Genomic DNA, 17,280 nt, shown 5'->3' on the forward strand with positions numbered 1-17,280 from the left:
TTTTGTTTTGTTTTTTTAAACTACAAAATGGAGATGGTGTCCAGCAGTATTGGTCAGTGAGAGTTAGAGATGTGACTGTTCCCAGGAGTTCTCCTGAAGCTCATTTCTGGGTCCGAGAGCGTGTGTAAGTCGGGATCCAGGCGGGCTGCCTTGGGGTTAGTGTCGCCGTCACCTCTGGCATCTCAGGGTGAGAGTGTCTGCAGCGGGCAGTGTGGTTTATCAGACCCAGAATGGCATGCGGCTGAGGGCTCCCTGGAACCTGGGTGTGTGAGCAGAGCTGGTTGAGCTGTTTGCTCTCGGGGGCTGGGCTCTGTGGGCAGCAGGCAGGTCACCCGAACGGAGCCGGCTTCTGAGAGGAGCCACCGCACAGAGAAGGGGACAGGGCCAGCACACGCCAAGTCCTCTGTCCTTCCTGGCCTGCCTTTGCTTTGGGGACAGGTGAGATCTGGTTGCGGTAGGGTCTTGTCCATGGGGTTGGGCCCTTGTTTTGAAGTAGAGGTTTGTCAGACTCCCTAAATGCCACAGTCTGGACAGGTTTCGAGAGGAGAGGTCATCAGGGCTTAAGAATGACCAGGAAAATAGAGGGCCATCTGTGGGGGATTTGTTAGGCTTTTTCCTAACACATCTTCCTTCCCTAGACAACCAGTTTCTCCATGGAAGGGGGGTTAGATGCAGTTTAGGCTGACTCTAAAAGCCACTAATGAGTGACCAGGGTTTCTAAGCATGGAATGAAAGGAATGGAATCAAGAGGGGTTCTTGTTTGTGTGTTCTTGCTTGGATGAGAAGCCAGAATTTTTCTTCTGAAGCTGAGCATATCTCATCGGTATTATCTGCCTTTTAAAATGTATTCAACCAGAAGTCATAACAGGGACCATATATGAACGCCTGGATTAAACTCCTCTGCTTTAGTGGTTTCTACTGGAGGAGAGGAAAACATACAAAATCATTTCCTTTAGCCTGCTTGCCACACCCTTATGTACAAGGAAAGAACCAGACTTTCCTTGACGCCACTTACGAGGGAGAAACGGGAATTCCTATTATGGCTCAGCAGGTTAAGGCCCCGACGTTGTCTCTGTGAGGATGCGGGTTCAATCCCTGGCCTCAGTCAGTGGGTTCAGGATCCATTGTCACAAGCTTTGGTGTTGGTCGCAGATGCAGCTCAGATGTGGTGTTGCTGTTGTTGTAGTGTAGGCCAGCAGCTGCAGCTCTAATTCAACCACTGGCCAGGAACTTCTGTATGCTGCAGGTGCAGCCCTAAAACCCCCCAAAACAAACAAACAAACAAAAAATCGAAAAGAGAAAAAAAAGGAGGGAGAAACAAATTTGTGTCACGCACTCTTGTGCACCATAAAATTACTTCCATTAGGGTCCTGTCCTAGAAATGGTTTGAGGTTGAGTTTGGATGGTGTGATTATGGCTTGTTTTTTCCTTTCCTCCTGGCTACCAGCAGGTGGCGTTCTTTCTCCACGGTGTCCTTTAAAGATGCTTGAGATGGATTTTTGTCCCACTGGCCCTAGTCTGCAGGGTCCCTTGGCATCAGTCTGTGCTCAGGTGGTCCAGACGAAGCCCCATCTCATCCACTAAACTGTTTCTTTCCGTTCTCTCTCTCCCGGGTGGGTGCTTCAGCTCCTCCTGCTCCTTTCACTGAGAAACTTTTTTTGAAAGAGGGAAATCCACCTGAATCATTTAAGATAACACAGGAGCGGCACGTCCAGGTTTCCCACTGGATTCTTCCCTCTCCATATGAAGTGCGTGTGAAGGGCAGCTTGAAGTGGGGGCGTGGCAGGCAGGTGGGGGCGAGGCCCAGGGCACCCGGGCACCCCTCAGAACACAGCCACTGTGAAGGAGTCCGCCATGCAGGAACCCAGCCTTGAGAGACCCCGGCTGAGACACTGCTGCTCCTGCCGTGCAATACGCTGGTCCCTTGCAGGGCTCCCCGACAAGGGCCCATTTCAGGGATGGGGCTTGTTAGCTGTGCCATTGAACTAAAAACAAAGGAATGGTAGACTGCCCTCCCATCTGTCAGTAAGCCCACAAACCGGCCCTCAGGCTCCTGTGGCTGTGAGATGACTGTTGGAAAAGGGAAAGGCACCCAGCCACCGAGGAGGGTGGGGAGACCGAGTTCAGGGTGGCGGGCAGTCCTGGACCTCATCTCCCTGTCCTGGAGTCCTGGGACGTCGTGTGACCTACAAGCTCCCTCCCCCGGGGCGGCGGAAGGTGTCCGAGTGCGTCCTCCCCACCTGTCCCTGACGCAGAGGGACCCACTGGTTTGTCGTCTGGCTTCCGGTTCTGGCCTGTGCCCGGGCGCGCCGTGGGGCTTCAGCGAGGGCTCTTCTCTTGGCAGGATCGAGCGGGTGATGGAGAACAACACCACCGTGAAGATGGTGCCCATCAAGATCGTGCACTCGGAGAGCCAGCCCGCGAGGGACAGCCGCCAGGGCCTGGCCCGCGCCGCCGCCGAGCCGCCCGCGCTGCCCAGCGGGCTCGAGCGCGACCAGATCAAGACGCTCAGCACGTCCGAGCAGTCGTACTCGCGCTTCTGCCTGTACAGCCGCCAGGGCGCCGCGCCCCCGGCCCCCGGCGCCCCCGCGCCCCCAGCCAGGGACGGCCGTGCCTCCCCGCCCGCGCTCGGCTACGCGAAGGCCCGAGAGAGGACCGCGGAAGACCTCAAGTCGGAAGAGCTGGCCCGCGAGATCGCCGGCAAGGATAAGTCCCTGGCCGACATCCTGGACCCCAGCGTGAAGATCCGAACCACCATGGACCTGATGGAGGGCATCTTCCCCAAGGACGAGCACCTCCTGGAGGAGGCGCAGCAGCGGAGGAAGCTGCTCCCCAAAGTGCCCTCTCCCAGGTCCGCGGAGGAGAGGTGAGTAGACGCGCCCTGGGCTCCGCCTCGGGGCTGGCGGTGCCGGCGCCTCCTAGGCTCACGGGCCGAGGGGGTATCTGCTTGTCTTCACGGTTGCTCTTTGGGGACACTGCGAAAAGCACTGCCTGGTGCGGAGCGCTTTGTGGCTTTTGTCTTACTCACCCAAGGCTTTCAAGGCCCATCCTGAGGTGATGAGGCCAGGTCCTGGCAAAGAGGCAGAAGATCCGCAGTGTGAGGCCGACAGGTTTCTGGTGATGCGCACAGGCTCTTCTTCATAAGGCGGGGGTTCCCGGTCAGGGGCAGTTGCTCACACACGCACACACGCACAGAGGCGCCCCCCCCCAGGGGAGAGTTGGCAGTGTCCGGATCCAATCGTGCTTGTCACAGGTGGGAGAGATGCTCCTGGCATCTAGCGGGTGAAGCCCCGCAGTGCTGCTCCCCACCCTGCTGTGCACGGGACAGCCCCCCCAGCAAAGACTGGTTCAGCCCCAAGTGGCACTAGTGCTGAGGTTGAGACATTTGTCACAGGAGTGAGCGCTGAGACTGCGTCGTCTGTGTTCCTGAAGGTGGCCCTTGGTGGCGCTGAGGGAGGGGATTTGCTTTGTAAAGAGCACTTGCCGGCCTCTCTTGCTCAGTCATCTGCCCAGAGTGGATGGAGCCTCATCCTCCCTGTTGCTGAGCGTCAGCTCCCTAAGCATCCTCGATGGACAGCGGCTGGAGTACGCGGGCCGGGCCGCAGCCAGGGCGGGCGGGGGCGAATGAGGCCTTAGCAAGAGGCAGCAAATGCGGCTGCTGGCAGAAAGCTGCCCGGTGAATTCGGGGCCCGAGGCCCTGCTTACAGAGAGTGGCACACGTCTCCCTGGAGACCTCAAGCTCCTGGCCAGAACCGCCGTACCCTCGTGCCTCCCCCGAGGGGCCCTGAGGGTTGTGTGGCGTGGCGTTTGAGTTGTAAGCTTCCTCCCTTTTGCCATCTCCCTCCTGGGCCAGTGTCCTGTTGTTAGCACCCCTGCTTGCTGGTCGCAATCCAGGTTGTGGCACTTAGGGGCACGTCTGTGTGTACGGTCAGAGCTAACTGGCCTTGTGATGGGTTTTCCCCAGGAAGGAGGAGCCGAGTGTGCCGGCGGCCGTGTCCCTGGCCACCAACTCCACCTACTACAGCACGTCGGCCCCCAAGGCGGAGCTGCTGATTAAGATGAAAGACCTGCAGGAGCAGCAGGAGCCTGAGGAGGATTCAGGGAGCGACCTAGACCACGACCTGTCAGTGAAGAAGGTAGGGAAGCTGGAATCCCAAACGGGGATGAGCTCGCCGGCAGGTGGGCGGGCGGGCAGCGCCGACCCTACCCCCAGCCTGGGCCCCGAACCTCGCGTCTGTCGGCCTTGGTGTTGGGCTTTTATGTGGGACGCTGACATTTGGGCCTGCAGGTTAAGTCCTTGTGGATAAGGCTTCTGTTTTAAAAATGGTTCTCTCTACCACCGTCTCTGCCATCTCTTTGTCGTGAGATCCAGCATCACAGGAGCCAAGTGGGCACAGGGCCCTTTCATTTTAAGTCCAACCGACATGTTCCTGCTAGCCTAGTTAAAACCCAGGGGTCTTGGAGTTCCCGTCATGGCTCAGCGGAAACGCATCTGACTCATGTCCATGAGGATGCAGCTTCGATCCCTGGTCTCGCTTGGTGAGTTAAGGATCCGGCATTGCTGTGAGCTGTGGTGTAGGTCACAGACACGGCTCGAACTCTGTGTGGCTGTGGTGTCGGCCGGCAGCTGCAGCTCAGCTCCGATTCAACCGCTAGACTGGGAACCTCCATATGCTGAGTGTGCAGCCCTAAAAATATGAAAAAGCAAAACAAAAAATCCAGGGGGCTTGATTGTGGGATCTTGTGCAAGGCACATGTCCTTTTTTTGTTTTGTCTTATTTTGAGGGCCGCACCCATGGCGTATGGAGGTTCCCAAGCTAGGGGCCAGCCTACGCCAGAGCCACAGCAACGCAGGATCCAAGCTGCGTCTGTGACCTACACCACAGCTCACGGCAACACCAGATCCTTAAGCCACTGAGTAAGACGAGAGATTGAACCCGCATCCTCAGGGATACTGGTTGCGTTCGTTAACCACTGAGCTACGATGGGATTTCTCACGTCGCCTTTTTTTTTTTTTTTTTTTTTTTGGTCTTTTTGCTATTTCTTGGGCCGCTCCTGCGGCACATGGAGGTTCCCAGGCTAGGGGTCCAATTGGAGCTGTAGCCACCGGCCTACACCAGAGCCACAGCAACGCGGGATCTGAGCCGCGTCTGCAACCTACACCATAGCTCATGGCAACACCGGATCGTCAACCCACTGAGCAAGGCCAGGGACCGAACCCGCAACCTCATGGTTCCTAGTCGGATTTGTTAACCACTGTGCCATGACGGGAACTCCCACGTCTCCTATTTGATTATCCATTTCACATGTCTGTAATCAGATGATCTTCAAGTTGACAGGAGATGGTCAAGTCAAAAAGCATCATTGATGTGACTCTCAGAACTCAGGCCTGTGGGAGGAGAAAGAACACAACAGAGTCCGTCCTTCTCTGAAGGCGCTTATGCGCTCTCACGGAAGGGACGGCCGCCAGCCCAAACACAGATCCACGGTACAGGGCCCGTGGGCCAAACCCTCCCCCGGCTCCCAGCTGCTTTTGTAAATGAAGTTTTATTGAAACACAGCCCCATGGATTGATTTACACGTGGTCTCTGGTGGCTTTCACGCTGCAGCAGCACGAGTGAGTCGTTGCCACCGGTGACTGTATGGCCTGTAAGATCCGAAGTCTTTACCGTCTGGTCTTTGGCAGAAAAGGTGTGCCAGCCCTTAATGTAACAGGTGGGCTGGCCAGAAAGCTAAAATGAGGTGAAGGAACAGAGAGAGACAAAGGAGTCTGACGGTGGCGAGGGTTCCGATGAGCTGCTGGTGGCACAGAGAGCTGGAGTCATTTAGGGAATGTCCGCTTGTGCCGGGGAAGTGGGGCCAGCGAGTGCCAAGCGCCTGGGGTGGGCGTTGGGTGATGTGTGGGAGACGTGGCAGAGCAGGGGCTGGAGCGGTGTGGCCCAGGAGGCGGCAGGAGTGGAGATGAGGTCAGGCATGAAATAGAGTGTGACCGTGAGGTGGTGCTAGGGGTGAAATTACCGCGCTCAGCGCCAGTGTCGTTACTACCGGAGGACCTTCACATCGTCAGGTCCTGTCCGCAGGCCAGACCTGTGACCTCTAGGTGTGGTCACCTGGTTTGTATAGGAAGGCCTTGGCCCGAAGGAATTGCTGAAGACGGTTTCAGAGGGTAGCATGTGCTGTTGTCGCCAGGGGCCGTGCGTGTGACACTCAGCGCCCAGAGGAGAGAAGGAGGGAAGTAGCATCCTGGGAATCTTTTCCATACGCGTAGCAGCTTGGAGAGACCTTTCAGCAAAAAGAAAAAAACCTTTTTTTTTTTTTTTTTGAGAGACCTTTACAAAGGATTATGTTGAAAATATGCTTATATTGTTAGTTGCTCAAAAAAAAGCTATCAGTTGATTTCAAATGGGATAGACACAGGTATTCCAGAAGAAATGTCATGACCCATGCACGAAAATATATTATGTTCAGCTTGGGAAATGACGGCTTTTTTATATACTTCAAAAAGGAAGTGAAAAATTAGACTTTGGCTCTGGTTCTTTGATAGAGGCCCTGTATCTAGCACGACATGCCTTGTCTTGTCTTTTCTTCCTTCCCTCCTTTCGTTCCTTCGTTTGTTCGTCTTTTTGGGCCACACCTGCAGCATATGGAAGTTCCCAGGCTAGGGGTAGAATCGGAGGTGCAGGTGCCAGCCTACGCCACAGCCACAGCCACAGCAACGTGGAATCTGAGCTGTGTCTGTGAACTGCACCACAGCTCACGGCAATGCCAGATCCTTAACCCAACAAGGGAGGCCACGGATCAAAGCTACATCCTCATGGATCCTTGTCCAGTTCATTCCCGCTGAGCCACAATGGGAACTCCACATTTTCCATGTTCTTAAAAATACAGAATTAAAAAATAAGTTTTCAGTTGTTCTCATAAAACTAGGAAAAACATCCAGTTGGGATGCTTGTGCCTCTATCCCCACCTAGATGCATGGAACTTTGTTCTTTTTCTTTTTTTCCTTTTTGGTCATTTTGCCTTTTCTAGGGCCACTCCTGCGGCATATGGAGGTTCCCATTTTGGGGTTGAATTGGAGCTGTAGCCGCCGGCCTACACCACAGCCACAGCAATGCCAGATCTGAGCCACATCTGCGACTACACCATAGCTCATGGCAACGCCGGATCCTCAACCCACTGAGCAAGGCCAGGGATGGAACCCACAACCTCATGGTTCCTAGTCGGAATCATTAACCACTGAGCCACGACGGGAACTCTCTGGAACTTTGTTCTCAACCGTATGCCTTTGCATCACATGCTGTATTGAATTTGGGAAGCTGCTGCCAGGGTAACTGCCTGCCTTCACCTGTCTGGCACCTCTTCTGATTTCTTTGGGAGCATGAGATGCTGGACGCCCCCTCCCCATCGATGGCAGCTTTGATATGGACATGAGTCCCCATGAGCTTGCCTCTTGACTGCCTACCAACCCCCTGCCCTGCCCACCATGGTTAAATTTGCAAGCCGACTGTTTAGTTCCAGAAGCATATGTCCGCTTCCCCACAAGCAGCAAGTGCTATAAATTGGAGTTCCCTGTGGCGTTGGTGACCCTATAATCCTGCTCTTTTGCTTAATGTCACTTACAGGCGACTGCTGCTCTCTTTCCTCCCCTTTCCGGTGCCCGCACATCTACGGGGCCACGTGGTTACCACATGTGCAGGGGAGGGCCGAGCAGGTGCGCTTGGGAGGCCCTGATTGGTCACGTGACGGGGAGACCCCAAGAGCCCCAAAGACCTGTGTGCCAGATGTTCCCTGGGGGACCTCAGCCGGTGTGGTCGCGAAGCCATGTGCCATATCAGGCGATCCTCTGTTGTAAGGGGTCGGAAGCCCCCACCCAGGGATGTGACGAGGGATTCTGGGGCCGGTGGAAGCATTAACCTAGGAAGGCCGAGGACGTTTCCATACCTGGGGCAGCGCAGGCAGGCTCTGCTCAGAAACTGTGGCAGCCAAGTGATGGCGATGGTTCGAGAGACGCACAGATGGCTCATGGCTTGAAGCCTGGCATCTCTGAGGGCTAGCGTTTTCCTCAGAACCAAGAGGTGGGTGCAAGGCGCAGAGAGAAAAGACCCTGTTACCCCTGTGGAACAGGATAGACGCGGGGCTTTCGGGGCGGAAACGGGGCCCATCCTAGCAGAGGAGGGAGAGGCGGCAGTGCACCTGCTGAGACCGGGCCGCCTTCTGCCCCCCGTGCGCTAACCCACGGCCTCCCAGACCTGCACGGGGCATCCGAAGGCAGACAGGCCATCGCTCTGTGTGCTGCCCTGGGCATGGTCTCTGGCCTCTACATCTTTGAGAGGCAGTGTCTGCACTTCCTGTGATGGCCCTTTAAGGAAGAAGGGGCAAGTGTTGCTAATAGAAATCTATGCAGCACATAGAAAGGAAGCAATAAAGGAACCTGGGCTTGTGGCAGAGTGCCCTGGGGTCAGGCAAGCCCGGCTGGTGCCATCGCTGTTGGAGGCATCTCTTCGTGGCTTTGGCAAGAAATCCTCATTACGGTCATTGCTCACAAATAACACAACTGGAGAATCACTGGGAACACGGGGGAGGGCTCCTTGTCCAGCCACAGGCATCAAAATTGTTTGGTGCGTTGGTTCAGGTTAGGAGTGGTGCCAGGCGGGAACCAGGAAAGTTCTCCATGCCTGTCATCTGTTCTGTGCTTTTCCCTCACGTCGGGATTGTCAAAGGCGTTCCCCTCGTGGCTCGGCAGTTAATGAACCTGACTAGGATCCATGAGGATGCAGGTTCGATCCCTGGCCTCGCTTAGTGGGTTAAGGATCCACCATTGCCATGAGCTGCCGTGTTGGTCACAAATGCAGCTGATGTCTGGCGTTGCTGTGGCTGTGGTATAGGCCGGTGGCTACAGCTCTGACTCGACCCCTAGCCTGGGACCTTCCATGTGCTGCAGGTGCGGGCTTAAAGAGCAAAAAAAAAAAAAAAGTCAAAGTTATGGGTCCCCTGTCAGCTGTGGGATGCGAAATGCACATAGACCCCAGTTTCTCGGATGGGTCGGTGTACAGACATGCGGCTGCACAAGCGTGAGCACAAGTAGACGCGCACGCTGAGAGAAAACCTCAAAGAAATCTAGATGCATACAGTCTTAAGCTACCAAGGGAAGAAAACTTCTTGGTATCCTGAGCTGGAAAAGCCAAAGCAATGCATGGATTCTGTCTGGTCTTTCCTAGCAGAGAAAGCCTGCTGCCTAGTCTGCACTGACGGTGACCGTCCTTTACAACTGTTTAGTGTTTAGGGTTTTTTTTTTTGTTTTCCTTTTTAGGGCAGAACCTGCAGCACATGGAGGTTCCCAGGCTAGGGGTTGATTTGGAGCTACAGCTGCTGGCCACAGCCCCAGCCCCAGCCACAGCCAGGTGGGATCAGAGCCGTATGTGCGATCTACCCCACAGCTTGTGGTGGTGGCAGATCCTCAACCCACTGGGTGGGTCCAGGGATGGAACCCGCATCCTCATGGGTATTTGTTGGGGTCTTAACCTTGCTGAGCCACAGAAGGAACAGCTTCTGACCTGCACTCTCTCTGGCCAATAAGTGCCTCGGGTAGGTGGGCCCTTCCTGAGGCCGAGCAGCAGGCTGAGCACTCAGCATCCAGGGGTCTCAGTCGCCTTCACGCCACCCGCCTGGAGGTGGCTGTGACTGCCTGCCGCACAGCGGTGGATGCCGCCCTGGAGCTCTTCACAGGCCTGTGCCTGCTCTCCGCTGAGCCCTGCAGACTCCGTCCGGAGTCTGAGTTTGGAAACTGCCCCGGGAGGAGAGGAGCCAGCGTGGACCGTTCCATGGGTCCATGGGATGTAAGATAGTGTTGCTTGTTGTAACGCGTGAGCTGAAAAATCCGCATCACCCTCGAAGATGCCAGCTGCCGGTCTGATCCTCCTCGTGGGGTGCGCTGTGCGCGCTGCTCCTGTTGCCAGTCCTCTTCCCGTGGGCCAGCCGGCCTCACAGACCCCACGGGACCCGCCGAGGCAGCAGACTAAGGCTGGGTGAGGGGAGCGGATCTCACGCAGGCGGGTGGCCGCAGACTTCCAGAAGGACGACATGTGACTTGGCTCCTCGCCGCTGGCCCCTCCTCATCGGCCGTGTCCGGCCAGCTGCAGAGCTCGCTGTGGGCGGATTGCATGGCAGAAAGACATTCGTGGGCAAAGGGCTGTTTGGCGGCAGGCGCACCCGTGGCACCCCTTCTGAGCCTTTCTCAGATGCGAGGATAGGGACAGGGATATCAGCTCCTTAGCCCCTCAGCTCCGGCCATGTGGTGCGGCTTCAGTTCGGCATGGTGGCCGATGCAAAGGTCTGACACGTGTCATTTTGGTGCTCTGTTAAGTCGTCATTTGAAGGGCTGGCAGGAGGCGAGAATGGGGAGCCTAATGGAGGGAGGCTAATGGTCGGAGCTTCAGTATCTGAACACGAAAGAGACCTGGAGATGGAGGTGGAGGTGCCCAGCAGCGAGAAGGTGCTGACTGCTGCAGAGCAGGGCCCTAAAAATAGGTAAAACGAGAAGCGTTGTAGTGTGTATATTGTACCACATTTTAAAAAGCCATTTATTTGCACTTTGGTCAGGTTGAGATTGGTAGGTTATTCGACAAGATTGTCTTAGAGTTCCCATTGTGGCTCGGCAGGTTAAGAACGCGACTAGTCTCCACGAGGCTGTGGGTTCAATCCTCGGCCTTGCTCAGCGGGTTAAGGATCCGGCATTGCTGTGAGCCACGGTGTAGGTCGCAGACGCAGTTCAGATGTGCAGCAGATGTGACCCTAAAAAGAAAAAAAAAAGTGTCTTAAGTTTTCATTGCTAATTCTGTGTGGAGGACATTTTTTTTTTTTTGTCTTTTTGCTATTTCTTGGGCCGCTGCTGCAGCATATGGAGGTTCCCAGGCTAGGGGTCGAATCGGAGCTGTAGCTGCCGGCCTACGCCAGAGCCACAGCAGTGCGGGATCCGAGCTGTGTCTGCAAACTACACCACAGCTCACAGCAACGCCGGATCATTAACCCACTGAGCAAGGGCGGGGACTGAACCCACAACCTCATGGTTCCTAGTCGGATTCGTTAACCACTGCGCCATGACGGGAACTCCAAGGACACTTTTTTTTTTTTTTTTTTTTTTTTGTCTTTTGTCTTTTTGTTGTTGTTGTTGCTATTTCTTGGGCCGCTCCCGCGGCATATGGAGGTTCCCAGGTTAGGGGTCTAATCGGAGCCGTAGCCACTGGCCTACACCAGAGCCACAGCAACGCAGGATCCGAGCCGCGTCTGCAACCTACACCACAGCTCACAGCAACGCCGGATCGTTAACCCACTGAGCAAGGGCAGGGACCGAACCCGCAACCTCATGGTTCCTAGTCGGATTTGGTAACCACTGCGCCATGACGGGAACTCCAAGGACACTTTTTAATCACAGAGTTGAGTGCCGGACTCAGTAGCTTCTGAGCGTGTAAGTCTTCAGATGGGGCACTTCCAAAGAATGACGCGCTCAGCATCTCAGGGGCCCTGGGAGTCTTTGCACAGAGAGAGGCTGAAGTGGGGTTTCCTGTGCGTACCCCGCCTTGCCTGGTAGGACGGGAGCAGGATGAGAATGGGTTGGTTGTGTTTCATTTCTAAATTAAGGAGCAGTGGTTGAACCAGGAGTCATTATTCTTCCCCCGGTCTTAAAATTCCTCTGTTATTTGCTGATGCAAAGCAGGTGGTCCCCTGGCTCAGGTGAGCCGGACACAGACCCCCGCTGTGGCCATCGGCACTCAGGGTCGAGTGCCGGCCCTAACGCGTGTGCACGTCCTGTGCCCGCAGCAGGAGCTCATCGAGAGCCTCGGCCGCAAGCTGCGCGTGCTGCGGGAGGCCCGGCAGAGCCTGCTGGAGGACATCCAGGCCAACAGCGCGCTTGGGGACGAGGTGGAGGCCCTCGCCAAGGACGTCTGCAAGCCCAACGAGTTCGACAAGTTCCGCATGTTTATCGGGGACCTGGACAAGGTGGTGAACCTCCTGCTGTCGCTGTCAGGCCGCCTGGCCCGCGTGGAGAACGCCCTCAATAACCTGGACGACAGCGCTTCTGCCAGCGATCGGGTAGCTACCAACGCGTGTGACCTGGGAGGCGCGCGGGAGGCGGGTGTTTCTGTAGGGTGGGAGGCGAGGGTGCACTTGCCCTGTTGAGGGCGCACTTCCCCTGGCACTGCACTTCGGCCTGGCCCCGTGGAGGATAACATCTCCCGTCCTGGCTAGGTCAGGTAGCAGTGATCTCTCTACTTTGCTTCTTAGCATATAGTAGGCTTGCAGAATGGTCATCTTCGTCATTCATCAGGCATCTGAACTTCTCTAAAAGGGGTGCAGAAAAGGCACCCCACCCCTAGGACTCTAGGGGAGAGTGGCTTCAGGTTACACAGAAGGATCTTACTTAGAGAGTGGCTCTGGAGACTCCTCCATAGCGACGGTCATGGAACATACTCTGTAAGGGTTTGAAAAAAATAACTGTGGCTTGGACCCCTGATCCCCTTGGGTTAAATTCGTATTCCATCCAGTTTGCTCGCTTGGCCATCTTTGCCAAGTTTATCTGAAAGAAGTTGGGAGCTAACACGAACGGGCGAGAGAGATTTATTTGTACATAACTGAAATACTAAATTCTCAAGTATTGATTCAAAGGAAAAAATAGTATTTATTGTCCTTGCACTTCAGTTCATCTCCCTTCCTGTGCTTGGAACCAACAAAGGCTCATTAAGAATTTGGGGGAAATCGGAGGAATCACCCCACAGACCATGCCTGTGCTCCTGGGTACCTGGCTGCACAGCCCTTCCTGCACCCAGAGGGGTCCCTCTCAGAGATGAGGAGCGGTCAGGCCCTTGCCCTCCTGGGCTCGTGCGTGGCTGTCGCAGCGTCACCCTCCTGGACCCAAAGGGAAAGTCTGAGCACCACGCCCAGGTGCCACACAGTGGCCCAGCCTCCGGTGTGGCCAGGGTCGGATGGCAATCTCAGGGTCCACAAGGGCTTTTGGTTTGCGGAGACAGGTGTGCGGAGGCGTTCGAGCTGTGGAGTCCGGCTTCAGAAGGCTTCCCCGTGCTTCCAGATAGGAGACGAACACGTGGGCAGATGGGGACATAGGAAGCCAGTCTCAGCAGCTTCTAGTCGCCCGTCAGCGCAACTGATTTTAATGGCACAAACTGCATTTCTAGAAGCGGCTGTGGTCTCTTTCCATTTTGGTTGGAATTCATTGCCTTTGCCTCGCCTCTTTCCATGAAAACACGCTGTGTCTGTTTCATAGGCAGCCGAAGGTCAGGGTATCCCAGAGAAGTGGGCAGGTTACCTGGAAAGGTTCGGCAGTCGGGGGGCGCTCCCTGGAAGCTGTACCCCAAGAGCAGGTTCTTTTTTCAGCTACTGTTTAATAGCAGCACGTCTGTGCTGGGCCCCTTCTGCGTGTCAGCGCTTGGCAACGTGCGCCCGCATCCTGGATGCTCCCGCGTAGCCCTTGGGAAGTGTCCCGGTGGCACGGTGGCAGAATAGCAGGGGCTTCTGCTGGTGTCAGAAACTCAGGCAGAGGAAAGGAAACCCTGGCGTCCTCCAGCCAGCAGATGCCGGAAGGCGGTGCTGCACTCATCCCTCCCTGTATTTTCATTAAGGTTCGAGAGCACAGGCTGTGTGCTCGGCAGGCAGGGAACACTTGTGGGTGCCACCTCCTGCAAATGGGGCGCCCGTGTCCCCAGAGCAGGAGCCTCGTAAGCAGCAAAGGAACCGACCCCCACCCGCCACCTCCCGCCCTCACGCGTCCTCTTCTGCAGGTTCAGTCACAGGCTGCGACTCCTCGTCCTGAAGGCTTTAGAAATCCCACCCCGGAATTGCTTAAGAATCTATTCCTTTTGCCAACCTGGCCACAGAACTGTCACGGAAAGGACATTCAGGGTCCCAGAGTCTCACAGCTCTGTCGTTCTTTGTCACTGGATGACTGTCCTGCTGGCTGTTTCTGTGTGCCATTCCCGAGGTGGCAGGAGGAACAGGAGGTGGCAGAGGCCGGGAGCCGGCGCTGGGGCTGCGGTTGGAGCCGCACATCTGCCAGGCATCTTCTGCCCGCGTCCCGGGTCCAGCTCAGGGGCCCCGTCCGATCTCTGGTCTTTCACCTGGATGGTGTCGGGGTCCCCACGGGACCAGCCCCCAGAGTGGCCGGGCGTTTCGGAGGCCTTGGCCGAGCCCCTGCGAGAGAGCCTGGTCCTCACCGGGCTTGCCTCTGTGTGTCTCTCCAGCAATCCCTGCTCGAGAAGCAGCGGGTCCTGGTCCAGCAGCACGAGGACGCCAAGGAGCTGAAAGAGAACCTGGACCGCCGCGAGGGCATCGTCTTCGACATCCTGGCCAGCTACCTCAGCCAGGAGAGCCTGGCGGACTACGAGCACTTCGTGAAGATGAAGTCCGCCCTCATCATCGAGCAGCGGGAGCTGGACGACAAAATCCACCTGGGTGAGGAGCAGCTGAAGTGCCTGTTGGACAGCCTTCAGCCCGAAAGAGGCAAATGAGGGGAGTCCCTGGTGGAGGGCGGAGGCCGGAAGCCGGGCCGTCCAGCTCGGGTCCCCAGGGTGCACGTGCACACCCCAGCCTGCATCGGTCTCCCGTAGCCAGAACCCTCCCGTAGCGAAACAGCCTTTAGAAAAGCAATAACATTCGTGTGCGCGTTTGGGGTGATTTATTGAATGTCTCACTTCCCTTCTTCGAGGCAGAGCAGAGGGGCCCCTGTTAGCTGTTTCCTTGAAGTGGCCCCACAGGGGCCGGGCCCTGCCGAGCAGGGAGTACCCGAGGCGCGGACTGGGCTCGGTCCCTTGGTGTGGGCACTGGGTCATTCCTGGTGTGAGGCCTGCCCTTCCGTCTTCCCCCGCTCAGCCCCACGGCTCGGGAAGCAGCCGAGCAAATCTCAAAGAAGGTGCAGCAGAGGGGACAGCCTGGCGGCCCAGCTGTCCCGCGGTGAACCGGGGGTGTGGGCTGCCAGGTTTTCCTGCTCATCCACCAGCGCCGAGCATTTGCCGTGTCTGTCATAGGATGGTGACTTTGGCCCCAGCAAAAACCATGATGGCTATGATGATGCTCTGTGAACAGTTGGAAAGGGCAGCAGTTTTCCACGTGGTGGAAAACCAGCTGGGAAGTGAATCGCTTACATGGGGGTGAGGGGGGGGTCACTCACTCTGAAGTCGCCACTTCAGCCAATCGCGTGCATGCTTCATGACACACACGGAGCAAACCGGTCGCTTTAGCACTTCTCCGATATCACGGTTCCAATGATGCTTTCCCACGAAGTGAAATTACTGGATTGAAAGTGTGTCTGGTAGTGTTGTGCTGGCTAGATATTTGTTTCCTAAGACCAACAAGATCGTTCTTACTTTTGCCCCAGAACACTTATTTTGCGTTTGCATGGTCACTGATGATAATTGCCAGCATGTCTCTTTTTGCCTCTCCCCATTCGTTACCTGTTACCATGCCGTAAGGTTCACGTTCCATTTACTGTAAAAACCGATGCTCTGGTTTGTCAGAGGTCTCCGTGGACTACACACCTCCTAAATCTGGTCTTTTTCTCCCATAGAATTTAGAGATTCTGTACCCTTTTGACTGGTTGACACTGCAAAATCGTACAGAATCGCTTCCTTTAAAAAAAAAAAAAAAAAAAAAAAAAGTCGTGCTGTTATTTTCCAGTGGACAAGTCACAGACCAGGAGAAAGTACTTACATATCAGGTATGTGACAGTCTCTACCCAGAAGGCATAGAACTCTCCAACTTAACAAACAGCCCGATGAAAACATGGGCAAAAGACTTAAGTAGACACTTGGCCAAAGAGGATCTATGCATGACAAGCACACCCATGAAAAGCTGCTCCACCACCAGTGGCTCGGTTATACTGCACTTGGACTTATCTGAGCGTTGTGGAGCCATTGTATCTCCTTGCCAGGCTCGCTTGATTCGATGCAAGAGTAAAGGTGGGAGAACCCCTAGGATGAGGTCGTGTTGAAGCGATGTTTAGACCTGGGTTCGATCTGAGGGATCACGCGATGCCTCATTTTCTTTTACTTCCCCAAAAGAAGTTTTCCAGCGGGTGAGGAGATGTCGTTTTGTCAGTGGCCGCCACCTTAGGAAACACATGCACACAAAGGTCTTAAAGGATGTTAGTTTGTGCTCTGGGGGGAGCAGCTGGACTCCCGAGTGCTGCACTGACACCCGTGCGCCCCTAGAGGGCGCCAAACTGGTGAGCATCAGCAGTGCCGGCTGAAACCCTCCCTTGGCAGCCCACCCATGCCAAAGAGGGGAATGCCTTTTCACCAGTTTTTATTCCTCATCAGTTCAGCTATTTCTGACTTGAAAAAACCCTCCTCTGCCAATGAGATGTCCTCCTCCTTCCCACGTGGTGTGGTCGCTTGCTGTGAAAAGTGGTCACGTCCAAAGGTAAAGCTGGCTGCCCTTCTTCCTTGCTTGGGAAGACAGCCACGGTGATGGTGGTGCAGTTGTTTTTCATGTACACGAAGCTTTTATCTGTGATTCTTACCCCTCAATTACAGTATTGTGGTCATTTTGATGATATGTCTGTAAAATGTGAAAATAGAATTTATGTGTCTGTATCCCGCCTTTTGGTGTCTTGTCTTTTGAGAACTTTTTCTACACAGCAATACTTAGTGCCCTGTTATCCCTTTCAGCAAAGCACATAATGGTTCTGTCCGTTCCCCTGTTGGCCTCTTACATGCCTGCGTAGCGGGGACCCAAAGATTGCCGTCAGTCAATGTACATACCTTTGTATATAGTAATTCTATTGCATATAAAAAGAATCTGGTGCTACGTTTTGCCCTTGGCCTTCCTGGGCGAAGGCTGACGGCTCAGCCTCGGTCATAGCTCAGCTGTGGAATGCTCTGTACAGCGAGATTTCAGTCAGGGGCATTGCCTATGGCTTTTATCTTGCAGTTCACCGAGGAAAATGTGTACAGATTTCATGGTCAGCACCTACCACTTACCTCTCAATAGATGATCCTGCCTGACTTTAACAAAATAAATGGTGTCTTTCAAAGAATGGAGCATGTCTTTGATTTAAGAACATCTTTTTTTATTTTTTTATTTTTGAAGAATTAGAATATCCTTACTGTATGTCAGATTCTTAAAATACTGATAAATTGTGGGATTGACTCTGTGTGTGTATTTGTGTGACTGTTTCTGCCAAGCTACTTCAGACCAGTCAATCTGCAGTCAGGAGAACATCAGGGACACAGATTATATCAGTCAGCTGTTGCCACAGTAATGCTGTGTAAC

At 54.9% G+C, this 17,280-nt stretch overlaps 1 protein-coding gene across 3 annotated transcripts in view; it reads left to right on the forward strand.

Annotated features, from left to right (window-relative positions):
• The window catches only part of SHROOM2 (shroom family member 2), a 154,378-nt gene extending 137,334 nt beyond the window's left edge, over positions 1-17,044 (forward strand). For 2 of the 3 annotated variants that reach the window (XM_085009002.1, XM_085009004.1), the window contains 4 exons: positions 2,345-2,866; positions 3,965-4,136; positions 11,818-12,090; positions 14,253-17,044. In XM_085009002.1, the coding sequence (XP_084865128.1) occupies positions 2,345-2,866; positions 3,965-4,136; positions 11,818-12,090; positions 14,253-14,519 (1,234 nt within the window). In that variant the 3' untranslated portion in view covers positions 14,520-17,044. The remainder of the gene's footprint in view (positions 1-2,344; positions 2,867-3,964; positions 4,137-11,817; positions 12,091-14,252) is intronic. The other variant, XM_085009003.1, reaches the window with a different exon arrangement.
• The last annotated feature ends 236 nt before the right edge of the window (positions 17,045-17,280 follow it).

Source organism: Sus scrofa, chromosome Y (genome assembly GCF_054392235.1).
Source record: "Sus scrofa isolate SSC_HxYL_T2T_F1_AM1 chromosome Y, Sscrofa_HxYL_maternal_Yorkshire_Landrace_v2.0, whole genome shotgun sequence".
Lineage (NCBI taxonomy): Eukaryota > Metazoa > Chordata > Mammalia > Artiodactyla > Suidae > Sus > Sus scrofa.